General features: G+C 35.8%; 1 protein-coding gene across 1 annotated transcript; it reads right to left on the bottom strand.

Moving 5' to 3' along the window:
* Positions 1–1153: 1153 nt before the first annotated feature.
* On the bottom strand, positions 1154–13836 carry LOC109107626 (excitatory amino acid transporter 1-like). Its single transcript, XM_042766106.1, has 10 exons — positions 13379–13836; positions 10933–11190; positions 10671–10808; positions 9138–9345; positions 9009–9051; positions 6416–6729; positions 4893–5126; positions 2808–3002; positions 2520–2654; positions 1154–1615 (listed from the first exon to the last, which is right to left on the bottom strand). Exons 2-10 carry the CDS (start codon positions 11147–11149, stop codon positions 1417–1419), a joined length of 1683 nt encoding a protein of 560 aa, XP_042622040.1. The 5' UTR covers positions 11150–11190; positions 13379–13836; the 3' UTR covers positions 1154–1416.
* Positions 13837–15321: the final 1485 nt, after the last annotated feature.

The raw sequence follows: 15321 nt of genomic DNA, 5'->3' as shown, positions 1-15321 counted from the left end.
CAAATTATTACCCCCCTCGTTCAAATCGCTACCTGATTGCCTAATCCTAACCCCACCCCCAATCCTAACCCCTCCCCCAAACCTAATCCTAAACCTACCAATACTAGGGGGGTAATAATCTAGCAGGGGGTCAGAATTGGGCACAACACCGGAGCCCTGCAGAGTTTTGTATCAACACTGCTCTAACACACATACCATGTAGCCTTCAAATAACCCTGAAAGACTTAATTAGTTGAATCAGGTGTGTTTAATCAGGGTTGAATCTAAACTATGCAGGGTGCTGGCCCTCCAGGATAAGTGAGTGGGAAGTGAGCCACACTAAAATATCAAATTACACTTCAAATAAATTTTTTCCAGAGATGGTTTCCATCATTATAAGTAGTTCTTATCACGCTGCTGTATGTTGAAATGTTTGTTTTTCTAGTAAGTGTGCGGGGTGTCATGATTGTGTGCTTGTGATTGGGTCTGTGGGAGTTTGGGTGGGACTTTGATGCTGTGGCTCCTCCTCACGAACACTACTGCGCAGACTCGGGCTTCAAATGAATTACTACTTCACAGACTCCAAATGAATCACTACTGTGCAGACTCAGAGCCCTATTTTATTGATCTAAGCGCATGGTCTAAAGCAAATTGCGCAGGTGCACTCAGGGCATGCCAGTATACACTTTTGCTAGTTTAACGATGGGAAAATGGTCGGCGCGCCCTGGCACATGGTCCAAAACGGTTGTCCCTATTCTCTTAATAAGTAATGGGTGTTTTTTGAGCATAAAGTGCAATAATCAATCAGAGTCTCATCTCCCATCCCCTTTAAAAGCCAGTTGCGCTCGCACCATTGTGGGTTCGCTATTTACATGGAGGAATGTAATTTTTCATTTTTAAAAATGTTTGTGTACTGCTGCGTGTCCCTGTTTGTGTAATAAGCGCAGTGTACGTGCATTGTGCACCCACCTATAGGCGCATATTACTAACGCGCTCTTTAAATAACAAAGGAAAAATATTGCGCTTGAGGTTAGACCAGGTTTGAGTTGGTTTATGGCACAGTCTATTTTCAGTTCCTCAAAATAGCAACGTGCCAACAATGCACCTGAACACACCTCTTTTTTAGACCAGCACGCCCATGGGCGCACAAATGGACGCAAATGCATTTGCTATTTAAACAATGTGGCACAGGAAGGGAAAATGAGAACTGTGTTGAACTGAAACTAGCAAAAACATGTATGATAGGGCCCTTGGGCTTCAAATGAATCACTACTGAGCAGACTTGGGCTCCAAATGATGTCATCAGTGCAAGATGATGGCAGCCATACTGGGATATTTTGGCTTCACTTTTCTATAGTGGACAGAAGTGGAGAAGTGTTGTAGTTTTTCTCTTTTTTTTACAGTCTATGGGTGTGAACTCTAATGATTTGAGGGTTATTACATGGTGATTTCACTGTTGCGATGTTTGAGAGAGTCGTTCTCCTGACAGATCAGCTGGTACGGCTTTTCATTCTCCTCAATCACAGAGTTACTGATTTCCACATCCTGGCTCTGGAGTTCTAGTCGTGACAGATGCTCAACAATCCCAGCGCCGAATGAGTCTCCCAGCACATTGGTGGTGGTCCTGAGTCGGTCCCTGAACAATCACACAAAAACATTCACATTAAAGCCATTTTCTGCCGATGTGAGTGCTGCTTGGCCATGAAAAATGCATCAGCACAATGCTGGATTGTTGCAGCTGATTGCCAAGGTGTTGCTAGGGTGTTATAAGTCATTGTCAGGGAGTTGTGGGTGGTATTAGACATTATGTTATGCAGTTGCTAGGATGTTGTGGGTGGTTGCCAAGGTGGTCACTAGGTGGTTTCTAAGGTGGTTGCCAAGGTGTTGCTATGCAGTTGCTGGTGTTTTGTATGTGGTTAGACATTCCCGATGTGGTTCCTAGAGTGATAAAGATTGTTCCTAAATATATCTCGAATCCCTACATCAGTGTAAGCACATGGCATTTTTGGACCTGTTTTTGTCAACTGTAAATCACCTTACTGCTTAGAAAAGTAACAGCACACCTTTCCTCAACAAACCACATTATTTGTGGAATCATTCATGTCTGATGCAGTTATGTGACAAAATTTAACACTTAGTAAGTAGAGTTTGTTTAAATAAGCATCAAATAATAGTATAGCTTGCGTCAGCAAAAATCATTAACTCTTTCCCCGCCAGGGTTGCAATAGCTCCCCCTACCGTAAAACAGTGAAAACACAAAAAACTGCAAAACTATGTCAATGGCAGGGAAGCTTTGTCTTGTAAATGATGGAAAATTCTAATAAACTTTCTGTATATAACACTGAGTAAGTCACTCAATGAAAACATTCAATAAATTCAATTCAGTGTTCATTATTATGGAAGCTCAATATAAAAGCTGAATGTGTCAGCATTGCCAATACAGCTTCAGATTAGCAGTCTGCATTATATATCAATAACCTTTGAGAGAGTGCTCTCTACTGGAGCTGCATGCTTCAGCATGACATTTGAGAGAGACTCACAGGAACCAGTCCACGGCGATGATCAGTGTAATGTCCTCTGTGGGCAGTCCCACCGATGTCAATACTATCACCATGGTTACCAGCCCAGCCTGAGGGATGCCTGCTGCTCCGATGCTAGCGGCGGTCGCCGTAATGCTGCAGGAAACGAGGGCTTTTTAATTTGGAGATTGATGGAAAATAGCCCACATGGAGATGCTTATTATTTGTTTGTAATAAGGAAAATGGCAAAGTAAAAACTGATGAGAAGGGATAAACACTCCTTAAGTACTTGTGCTTGCCAAAACTAACCTGATGGTGAGGATCTGCCCAAAGTTCAGGTCCATGTCATTGACCTGGGCAATAAAAATGGCCGCCACTGCCTCATACAGAGCAGTGCCATCCATATTGATTGTGGCTCCAACTGGCAGCACAAAACGTGTCACTCGTTTGTCCACATGGTTGTTTTCTTCAAGACAACGGAAAGTGATGGGCAGGGTGGCAGAGCTGAGGAAGACAAGAAGATAATAATACCCTAGTATTGTGTGTGGTTAAAACAAAAAATATAAATTGAAATCTATTTAGGAGAATTGAATTTCTAAGATGTAAATGCCATTGTGCCCTTGAGCATAGCAACTGAGATAAATTGAGAACTTGTGTCTAACTTTTATACTTACCTGTGTACTGCATACAGTGTGACAGAGTTAGTCCTAGAGTCAGGACAACTAGGTGTAAATAAAAAGATCATATGCCAAAGATTTTTGCTTTTTTTAGCTTTGAGGTCATTTATATGCTAGTTCAGCATTAGATAAGAATACTATTATAGTTTTTGTTAACATTTTGAATTATATTTTATTGCTATATAATATAATTTTAATTTATTTTAGTTGTATGATAATTTTAGTAAAAGTTTTAGTTTATTTGTCTTGCTTATTAGTTTTTGTTGTTTTTAAATGTCTATATAGTTTATATTCATTTTTATTTCAGTTTTAGTTTTAGTTATTTTAGTACATCAAATTAAACTAAATGAAAAAAATGGTGCCTTGTAAACTAGCTGAAACTAAAAAAAGCTCCAATTTATTTTAGTTAACATATTTTATTTCAAGTAACAAAACTTTATTTATGGTTTTAGTTTTGGTTTTAGTTGTCTATAATAACTCTGTGGTCCGGATGACATGGCGTCCCAGTTTTCCAAAAAGAACTTCAAATTTTGATTCGTCTGACCACAGCACAGTTTTCCACTTTGCCACAGTCCATTTTAAATGAGCCTTGGCTCAGAGAAAACACCTGCGCTTCTGGATCATGTTTAGATATGGCTTCTTTTCTGACCTATAGAGTTTTAGCTGGCAACGGCGAATGTCACGGTGGATTGTGTTCACCGACAATGTTTTCTGGAAGTATTTCTGAGCCCATGTTGTGATTTCCATTACAGTAGCATTGCTGTATGTGATGCAGTGCCGTCTAAGGGCCGAAGATCACGGGCATCCAGTATGGTTTTCAGGCCTTGACCCTTATACACAGAGATTGTTCCAGATTCTCTGAATCTTTGGATGATATTATGCACTGTAGATGATGATAACTTCAAACTCTTTGCAATTTTTCTCTGAGAAACTCCTTTCTGATATTGCGCCACTATTTTTCGCCGCAGCATTGGGGGAATTGGTGATCCTCTGCCCATCTTGACTTCTGAGAGACGCTGCCACTCTGAGAGGCTCTTTTTATACCCAATCATGTTGCCAATTGACCTAATGAGTTGCAAATTGGTCCTCCAGATGTTCCTTATGTGTACATTTAACTTTTCCGGCCTCTTATTGCTACCTGTCCCAACTTTTTTGGAATGTGTAGCTCTCATGAAATCCAAAATGAGCCAATATTTGGCATGATATTTCAAAATGTCTCACTTTCAACATTTGATATGTTATCTATATTCTATTGTGAATAAAATATAAGTTTATGAGATTTGTAAATTATACCATTCCTTTTTTACTCACAATTTGTACAGTGTCCCAACTTTTTTGGAATCGGGTTTGTATATATATGTAGCATATACTTGTCCAATCATCAACTGGTTATGAAGGACGCAGCTAGAATTCATTTTGAAAATGTCCATGTCAGGTGTAGTTCTGCTTGGCTTTAATGTTAATCAAAAGCTATAGACTGTACAAAAAAGAGCCCTTTCATGTATGCTGTACTATTTCCTGTTTCAATAGGAAACATATATCCACACTACTTTCATAAAACCCTTCCACGGGGTCTTTAACATATATCAACTAGAAACACCATCTGCTACTAGACCAACAGATCTTCTTCTCGATTAACTGTGACAACAACAACAACCCATTTGCTCTCTTTTGTTGCTGTGGAAGAGCCCTACATGGGGTTCAGTCATGTGTTTACCTGGATGAGGTGCCTAGAGCTGTGATCAGAGCCTGCAGCAGCCCAGCGATGAAGGTGAAAGGGTTCTTCTTGGTCACCACAAAGAAGAGCAGAGGCAGAACGAACAGGCCGTGGATGAGCAGCCCGACAATGACAGAAACTGTGTACATCCCTAACTGTCCGCCCACCTGAGCAAGATCCTTCATCTCAACGATCTTCCCTGCAATCAGGAAGAGGATTCCCACCGGAGCATACCTGCTCAGTAGAGTACATTTTAATAAATAATTTAACAAATCATATATATATATTTTTTTTTTATTTACTTCAGTATATCATAATAATGACAAACTTCTCATCGCATGATTATGAATTAATATGCCATAATATTTCGAAAAATATAATTAAAATATAAACTATATAATTTTAACTATAAAATATAATTATGACTTAGGATTTTATTATACTGAGAACATTTGTCATAATAATAGTAGATCATAACAATGCGAACCTTTCTCATAAGTATGACACTTCTTATGAAACTTTATTATAAATGTTGTCATAATATTTAGGAACAACATCACATAATGACTTAGATTCTCATTAGAATGAGAAACCTTCATAATAACGACTTTGTATGTATAATAATGAGTATAAACTGTATAAACGTTTTCATAATGATCAGTTAAGATGTCACTATATTTAGAACAAAACAAAGCAAACTTATAAAGCGAGATATAATCATGGCTTAACATATATTAACATTAGTAAGATGAAGTGTCTTATTATGAGATGTTAAGTCATTATTATGAGTAATGTTCTCATTACATGATGCTAAGTCACAGTAATGAGATATTTTTTTCTAAATATCATGATATATTAATTTGTTATTATTTGGTATATATTAAGTTTTTTTTTTTTATTAATAAGATATACTGGTCCATTATTATAAGATTGTTTCTCATTATTATGCTTTCAATACAAATAAAAATGCACAAGAAAAAAACTGTAAAAATTTTTATTCGTGTTTCATTTATTTGTAAACTTTTATACCTTTATCATTCCAATCATTTCAGAATATAATATAATGTATAATATAATTGTCACAGTCTTGTCATTGTCTTAGTCTTGCCTGTTTGACCTAGTTTTCTCTTATGTGTCCGATTAGTTATCTCTCTCACCTGTCATTGTTAATTATCTCGTTAGTCCTCCGACTTATTTAAACAATGTGTTTGCTCGCAGTTTTTGTCTGGTCTATGTTTAATGTGGATGCGGTGGATTGTACCCTGAACGTTAGCTTATTAAATATTATTGAACTCTTCTTCTTCTTTGTCTTTTTTGGATTGTTACACACACCATATATATATATATATGTAATGTACAGTATCACATTGGCATTTTTACCCCCCAAAAAAACATTTAAAAAAAAAACTTGCAATTGATCATTGAAGTGGTGTATTCAAGTTATTGTATGTATGAATTGCTTTTTGATGTATTTTTTTAATGAATTAACAGACAGGACAAAAAAAACAAGAGCCACATCATACCAGATAATGATGGCCACCATGCGCATTATGGCTTCATTCAGACACTCAAAGAAGTCCCGGAGAGCCTGGCCCTGCTGTTTCATGTTTCCAATCACTAATCCAAAGCACATGGAGAAGACCACCAACCCCAAGGCGTTCACCCCATTTGAGGAACCTGAGACAGGCACCACCTCTTCCACCGTCTCCTGGATGCTTTGCAGGATTGTGCTGAGGTTGGACACTTGGATGAGATCTGTAGAGTTGAAGTTGTCTGTCCCATTGACCATGATGGTGACATTTTTGGTCAACACGGTTTTCTTGTATAATGTTTTAAACTGCAAGAAAAATGGGTGATTAGTAATGTCTGTTATTGTATCAAATAGAGCTACATGATATTAGAAATATATATATATATATATATATATATATATATATATATATATATATATATATATATATATATATTTCACTAATTCCATTCAAAAAGTGAAATTTATATATTATATTCATTCATTACACACAGACTGATATATTTCAAATGTTTATTTCTTTTAATTTTGATGATTATAACTGACAACTAAGGAAATTCCCAAATTCAGTATCACAGAGAATTAGAATATTGTGAAAAGGTTCAATATTGAAGACACCTGGTGCCACACTCTAATCAACTAATTAACTGAAAACACCTGCAAAGTCCTTTAAATGGTCTCTCAGTCTAGTTCTGTAGGCTACACAATCATGGGGAAGACTGCTGACTTGACAGCTGTCCAAAAGACGACCATTGACACCTTGCACAAGGAGAGCAAGACACAAAAGGTCATTGCAAAAGAGGCTAGCTGTTCAAAGAGCTCTGTGTCCAAGCACATTAATAGAGAGGCGAAGGGAAGGAAAAGATGTGGTAGAAAAAAGTGTACAAGCAATAGGGATAACCGCACCCTGGAGAGGATTGTGGAACAAAACCCATTCAAAAATGTGGGGGAGATTCACAGAGAGTGGACTGCAGCTGGAGTCAGTGCTTCAAGAACCACTACGCACAGACGTATGCAAGACATGGGTTTCAGCTGTCGCATTCCTTGTGTCAAGCCACTCTTGAACAACAGAAAGCGTCAGAAGCGTCAGTCTCGCCTGGGCTAAAGACAAAAAGGACTGGACTGCTGCTGAGTGGTCCAAAGTTATGTTCTCTGATGAAAGTAAATTTTGCGTTTCCTTTGGAAATCAGGGTCCCAGAGTCTGGAGGAAGAGAGCAGAGGCACACAATCCATGTTGCTTGAGGTCCAGTGTAAAGTTTCCACAGTCAGTGATGGTTTGGGGTGCCATGTCATCTGCTGGTGTTGGTCCACTGTGTTTTCTGAGGTCCAAGGTCAACGCAGCCGTATACCAGGAAGTTTTAGAGCACTTCATGCTTCCTGCTGCTTACCAACTTTATGGAGATGCAGATTTCATTTTCCAACAGGACTTGGCACCTGCACACAGTGCCAAAGCTACCAGTACCTGGTTTAAAGCCCATGGTATCCCTGTTCTTAACTGGCCAGCAAACTCGCCTGACCTTAACCCCATAGAAAATCTATGGGGTACTGGGAAGAGGAAGATGCGATATGCCAGACCCAAGAATGCAGAAGAGCTGAAGGTCACTATCAGAGCAACCTGGGCTCTCATAACACCTGAGCAGTGCCACAGACTGATCGACTCCATGCCACGCTGCATTGCTGCAGTAATTCAGGCAAAAGGAGCCCCAACTAAGTACTGAGTGCTGCACATGCTCATACTTTTCATGTTCATACTTTTCAGTTGGCCAAGATTTCTAAAAATCCTTTCTTTGTATTGGTCTTAAGTAATATTCTAATTTTCTGAGATACTGAATTTGGAATTTTCCTTAGTTGTCAGTTATAATCATCAAAATTAAAAGAAATAAACATTTGAAATATATCAGTCTGTGGGTAATGAATGAATATAATATACAAGTTTCACTTTTTGAATGAAATTAGTGAAATAAATCAACTTTTTGATGATATTCTAATTATATGACCAGCACCTGTAAGTATGTATGTATGTGTGTGTATATATATGTATATATGTATGTGTGTGTATATGTATATATATATATATATATATATATATATATATATATATATATATATATATATATATATATATATATATATATATATAATCGATTTTCTAAGTATTAAATTACTTATTAGTAATTACTTTCTAAATCACATATCAAGCTCAATCAGTTATAGTCATGACTTTTTTTCACATATAAATAATATAAAATTGCATAAATTATTCTTGAACTGTATTTAAAGGGAGAAGGTTACATTACAACACTTTTTTACATTAGATGATAAATTTTGATGTTAAATCCACTACTGCTTTAGATAGGTCTAGTATTTAATTCCATGACATCAGAAGTAACTGTAATTAAATTACAGAAAATTTAAGTAGAATCCCTTACTTTACTTTTTCAAGGGATAATTACTTTAGTTACTTAGTAATGCATTACACCAAACACTGAGTGAGATATCGATTTTATTTCTATATTTCATGCAGCCTTAGTAGGAATTGAGAAATGACACATTTTCAGAGATGCATTAGGAGAGAATTCACAAACCTGTTTAAAGCAGGCCTCAACTAAATTTGGTGGAAACATATTTCTGTAAGATTAATGAGAAAAATCAGATCCCATAGCATCTAAAAAATAAACAAGCATCACATGAGTCAAACAAAACTTTCTTCCCACCTTATCAGGTCCAGAAAAGCATCAGCGGCCTGCACTGGCTCAATGCTGCCACTAGAGGCCACTGGACTGTCCCTGCTGCCTTTACCCGGCCTGATAATAATCACCATTACAATCCCGATGAACACTGCTATAAAAGTGGTCACCATGTAGTAGACGATGGCCCGAATTCCCATCTTCCCAGAGGCCTTGCTGTCTAAAGAGGAGATTCCTGAAGACATGCAGCAGCAAGAGACAAAAGATCTGTGGCTGAGCATTTCTGAAGTGACCATCATACTATAAAGTCTCTGTCAGTACTGAGACTCGAACCCGTGACTTTTGGGACACAAGTCCGACTCGCTAACCATTAGGCCCCACAACTGCTCCCTCCCCCAAAAATGTCAAATTTTTTTATTTAAAGTTTTTAAGGCGTGTATATCCACTTTGCAACATTTCTGTCCAAGAATTAGTCAGTGTTACTTTTTAAATATACTATTAATAGCTATATATTTAAATATAGCTATTATATGCACTACTGTTCAAAAGTTAGGGGTTGGTATGATTTTTTTAAGACTTCTCTTCTGCTCACCAAAGTACAATAAAAACAGTAATATTGCGAAATACTATTACAAATATTTTTTTTTTCTATTTAAAGATTTTTTTAAAATGTAATTTATTCCTGTGATTCAAAGCTGAATTTTCAGCATCATTACTCCATTCTTCAGTGTCACATGATCCTTCAGAAATCATTCTAATATGCTGATTTGCCATTTAAAAATAATTTCTAATTAAAAACGTTGTGCTGATTAATATTTTGTGTGAAGTGTGATACATTTCAAGATTCTTTGATGACTATAAAGTTCATACAAAGCATTTATTTGAAACAGAATTCTTTTGTAATATTGTAATAAAATGCTTTTACTGTTTTTCTTTTGCACATTTGATCAATTTAATGTGTCTCTTCTGAATAAAAGTATTCAGTTCTTAAAAAAAAAAATCTTACTAACCCCAGTTTTGAACAGCAACAGAACTGAATAGTGCATCTGCACAAAACAAAAGCAAACCGAGATGCTGAATGCATACCAAGCAATAGTTAATGTATCATGAAACATTAATTAACAATAAACAATTAACCCTGCTGTAAAGAAATGTTAAACAGATAGTTCACCCGGAAATTAAAATGTCATCATTTAATCACTCTTAAGTTGTCCCAAACCTGCGTGAGATTCTTATTTATGTTGAACACAAAAGAAGATATTTTGAAGAATGTGGGTAGCCTTTGACTTTTATAGTATGATAAAAAAAAAAAAAATACTATGGAAGCCAATGGTTATCAGCAACTGTTTGATTACCAAGATTCTTCAAAATATCTTCTATGTTCAGCAAAAGAACAAAATTCATACAGGTTTGGAGGGTGAGCAAATGATGACAACTTTTTTATTTGCGTGGGAACTATCACTTTAATTGTTAGTTTATGATACCTAATGCATTACTAATGTAAAGGGATTTAAAGTGTTAGCGAATGCTCTGCAGAGAGTAAAGTGATTTCTGGTGTACCTGTGACGAGGCTGGAGACGATGAGAGGGAGAACGAGCATTTGAAGCATCCTCATCAGCAGCTCTCCAGGGAAAGAGAAATACTTCACCTCCCTGATGGACAGGTTATGAGGTCTCAGAGCGAAACCCAGCACCACCCCTGTATACAATCATACATATGTGAAACGTTTTCGAACTTCATACTTCCCTCCTAAACAGTGTCACTGTTATCAGAAAACAAGCCTAATGTTATGTGTTTTTTGCCAGCTGATTTACTGCTTTACCTAAAGCCACAGCAGCCACTGTGAAGATCACAAAGGTGTTCCTCCGCAGGAACGTCTTGACGCGCTCTCGTGTGATGCCGCCCATCTTTCGTCTGCTTCCTGACACCTGCTTCTGTAACACTCGGCACAGACAGTGGAGGCCCTCCTCAGCACGCTGTGGCTTCTCAGAGTCTTCACTCAGAAACAGACTAGTGCTGTTTGGAGGCTTCTCATTCATAATCAGCTCTAATACATGGTCCAAGAGGGTTTCATGGGAAACTGTGGCAGAGAAATCAGAAGAAAAAAAAGAAAAACATTTTGTGACTTAAAGTTCACCAGATAGTATCAGCTGATTTAATGAAACCAAGTTGTAATATTCACACAATGTGTATTCTACTCTACTACATCATCATGTGATTAAATGGCAAAGTATGAATCGGTCATCGCAGGGTATGAACCCACAGTGTTTGAGTTACCAAAAGTGAAGATTCTTTGTTTTTGAAAACAAAAGAAGACATTCTTAAGAATGTATGTTGCTCTTTTCAATACAAAAAAAAAAAAAAAAACGCACAGACATTATAGCTGTTAAGCATTTTTAAACCTACATCACAAACAGCCACAAGACATGCTTATTATATCACAAAAAAAATCTGTTCAAAAAAAAAAATGGTATGTAGCGTAACCAAATGTCCCAGTTTATGAAAACAAAAATGTTAAATACAATCATTGGTTACTATTTATTGTTGTTTTATTATTATTATTATTATTGGTTAACTTTATTAAAACCTGTTAAGGTCTATAAACATTAAATTAATTATAATAACAGTAGTCCTACAGTATATAGAACACACAACAATTAAAAAAAAAACAAAAAATAGTTTTTAATTCATAGAGAATAACAAATTTCAATTATATTTTGACCTACAGAATGTTCCTGGTTTTCATTTCAGAAATCTGGTCACAGGTTATGTGAGGCACTTACAACAGAAGTCAATAATGTTACAATAACAGCTAAAATGTTTAAAAAAAAAAAAAAAAAATGAATGCACTTACATTAATTCATCTGCTAAAACATGTTCATTATTTTAGCTGCATGAACATACATACTGTTTATGTCTATATTTCAGAAACACTGAGCATTTTAAACCTCATGAATTAGCCGTACTGTAACCCTGATGTTTAGAGGCACATTTCCCCAGTATAATTTGTGTTGTTTTCACCAATGACAATAAAGATCAATCAATATAGTAAAAAATATATATAAATAAAAAAATAAAAAAATAGACAGCTCATTTTGACTTTATATCTAACAATGAGTCTGTACATCTTGGAACCTATGACCTTGAAATTGTTCCTTTATCACAATGTGGATATCTCGCAATAGGATCTTCTGTCTCACCGTCATGATTTATGACAAATTCAAAGTGATTATATCTCACAATGCAACTTCATATATTTCATTATTTTATATCTCACAAATATGACTTTTTCACATCATTTCAACCTCACATTTCACAATGTGAGTTTATATATTGCAATTACGACTCTGAAATCTTGCAGTTAATTTTTTTTATCGACATAATTTCAACTTTATATCTTACAAGGTGACTTTAAATTTTGCAGTTATCTTGCAATTGCAACTTTTCTGCAAAATGTATAACTTTATATTTCACAATGTGACTATATATATTGCAATTATGACTTTTTCTCATATTTTTAACTTTATATTGCACAAAGTGGCTTTACATTTTGCAATTACGACTTTGATATTGCAACTTTATATCTTGCAATGTGACTGTATTACATTAATTTTCGTAAAAGCCTTTTTTTTGTAATTGTGACATTATTTCTCATATTAGTTACTATTTTAAATTTTGTCTCATAATTACTTTTTAATTGTTTTACTCTGAGGCAGAAACAGGCTTGCATCTTTCAAACGTTACAAACGGGAAAACTTTTAAAGCAATTCTATCAGGAATCCAACAAGGATAAGCAAAACTCCTCACAAAAGAAATACTTCACCCAAAAATTAATTCCATCATTGCATTCTATCATCTTTATGTCATTCCAAATCCATATACTTTTTTTTTTTTTGTTCATAATGTCCAGGTTTATTGTTTTCATACAATGGAAGTGAATGAATATTGTGGCCATCAAGCAAAAAAATTACAAAAGAGCACCATAAAATTTATCTGCTGTACATGACTTACTTGTGCACTATATTCCAAAACATGTAATTCTGCAAAACATCTGGTTTTATTTCAAGGAATAAAATAAGTCATATGACAGATTTTTCTTTTTTGCATTATTGCTTTAAAACTAGAAAAATACCCCGAATTTATGGACTGGCTGACAAAATAATCAACCATCATACAGACCACCAATACCAATTACTGCTTATATACTGTAAATTAAATTAGAGTATATTTACACAATTTGAATTTTAAAACAACAGAATACGACTTACCATTTCGTGGCAGCTCTTCTTGTGTGTCTTCTCTTCTCTCGTGCGCGTTTCTAGTAACGTCGCGCGCAGCAGACGCGCTTTATTCTGCCCTCGCGGCGGAGAAAGTGGTTTCTGCGTGGGAAGAGAAGGTTAAGGAGTTTTTTTTCCTGTGAGAGAAAACAACGACCTACTGCCCGACAGAGCAAAGAATCAACACGTTTAAAAGTCTCATTGAGGAGGTGTTCAATACTGAGCGTACAGTATTCTTGTATTCTTGATTCATAATGACTGGTCAGTGCCGGGGACACATTGTTATTTAAAGTTATTGTATGTGAAATATGATCTTCATTAAATGATAAATATGCATATAAAGTGGAAATGTTTTTAGCACTGCAGTACTTGAAGACAAGAGACAAATATTAAGCGTATCTCATTAACATGAAAACGTGATTGCTCTCACTAGTTGAGGTCCAGCCTTCAGATGTGTGTGTGTGTGTGTGTGTGTGTGTGTGTGTGTGTGTGTGTGTGTGTGTGTGTGTGTGTGTGTGACCTTCTGCTCCGATCCACCCACTCACCACCTACACACGTGTCTTTGGTCTATATAAACTCATCTCACTATTTCCCTTGCAGCTTTCCCCAAGGAACCTGCTGTTTTTATTTTTATTTTTTTATTTTTTTTGCAGCACACGGATAAGGGTTCATTTAACTTTCTATATTTTATTGTACGTTTGCATGAATGTATTTTCATGACAAAGTATGTTATGTGATATGAAGCTGATAGGAGCTAATCATCTTTTACTTCTGCAAGATTGACAAATAACTATTCATGTACAGAATACTGTTTTTAGAAAATAAGCACGAATTTAAGGAACTATGTACAAAAGTTCATCAAGTACAAACAATAAGAGAATGTTGTTCTCAGAACATTTTCCCTCAACATTATGAGACTGTATATCAAATATTAATAAAGTAATAAGAACGTTCCATAAACATTACTTCTAACAGTTATAGAGCTTTTATACAGGGAACATTCCCTGTTATCCCATGGGAAATTTGGGGTCTTTATATTTCAAACCACTAGTGACATTAAAGCTCAAAATTATACTTATGTCAAATTTGCTGTATTCCCACCATTTTGAAAAATATAATTTTCAACATCCAATTACATACTAGAATTTGGCCTATAATTGAATGGTTGCAGATTACATTCATGAACATGATTTAATTGCTTGAAAACATTCCTATCAAGCAATTAAACCCTTACCTGAACCATGACCCCATTTCATTTCTTTGCTTCTGAGCGTAATGCCAGCTGCTCGAACTTAACTTTCCAATAAAAGGTCTAGCTTGTTTTATAGTAGCTTAAAATATAAGCGCTTGTTTGTAGAAATGATTACTAGTTAAACTACGAAATAGGGAGTTTCTTACTAGGAATCCATCAGAAATAAGATAAAAAGTTTTTTTTCTGTTTATATTTCTTAATTGTAATAATCAACGAGATCTTTTAGCACTGTGTTCTGTTCATTCAGACTAAATCTCCAATGCTCTCTAATGGTAACTTGCAGCAAAATATGCAACAGTGTTATTATTTACAGTGGGATGAAATATATGCAAAGTAATAAAACTCTAAATGTGTGTGTCCGTTCTTCAGGGAGTGTAAGGACTGAAAACATGGTTTTAACATAAAACAGCGCATTTTGCATTTTTGAAAGATGAGAGCAGCAGATTGCATCGCTATGGTAACACAATGGGCCTGCCATGCAGAGTGTGGGTGTACCTTGCATACAGTAAATGTTCTCATTTAGCTACTGTAATTATACATTCAGCTGCTGAGAAACAGGCATCAAACGCATTAGATGCAGTTAATATAATTAGAAAAGGTTTGGGTTTATTTTTGTAAAGGCTGTAAGTGTTCTTATTACAGATTAGCTAAGCAGTGACAAATCATCATGTCATTACAGTCA

The sequence above is a fragment of the Cyprinus carpio genome, chromosome A11, assembly GCF_018340385.1.
Source record: "Cyprinus carpio isolate SPL01 chromosome A11, ASM1834038v1, whole genome shotgun sequence".
Classification (NCBI taxonomy): domain Eukaryota; kingdom Metazoa; phylum Chordata; class Actinopteri; order Cypriniformes; family Cyprinidae; genus Cyprinus; species Cyprinus carpio.
This window is presented reverse-complemented; position numbering and strand designations above follow the sequence as displayed.

Coding starts and splice junctions, on each gene's coding strand:
- LOC109107626 (XM_042766106.1), bottom strand. CDS start 11,149: ATGAATGAGAAGCCTCCAAACAGCACTAGTCTGTTTCTGAGTGAAGAC. Junction 6,730..9,008: donor TTGAGGCCTGCTTTAAACAG/GTTTGTGAATTC, acceptor TTTTTCTTGCAG/TTTAAAACATTATACAAGAA. Junction 3,003..4,892: donor GCTCTAGGCACCTCATCCAG/GTAAACACATGA, acceptor TGTCTTCCTCAG/CTCTGCCACCCTGCCCATCA.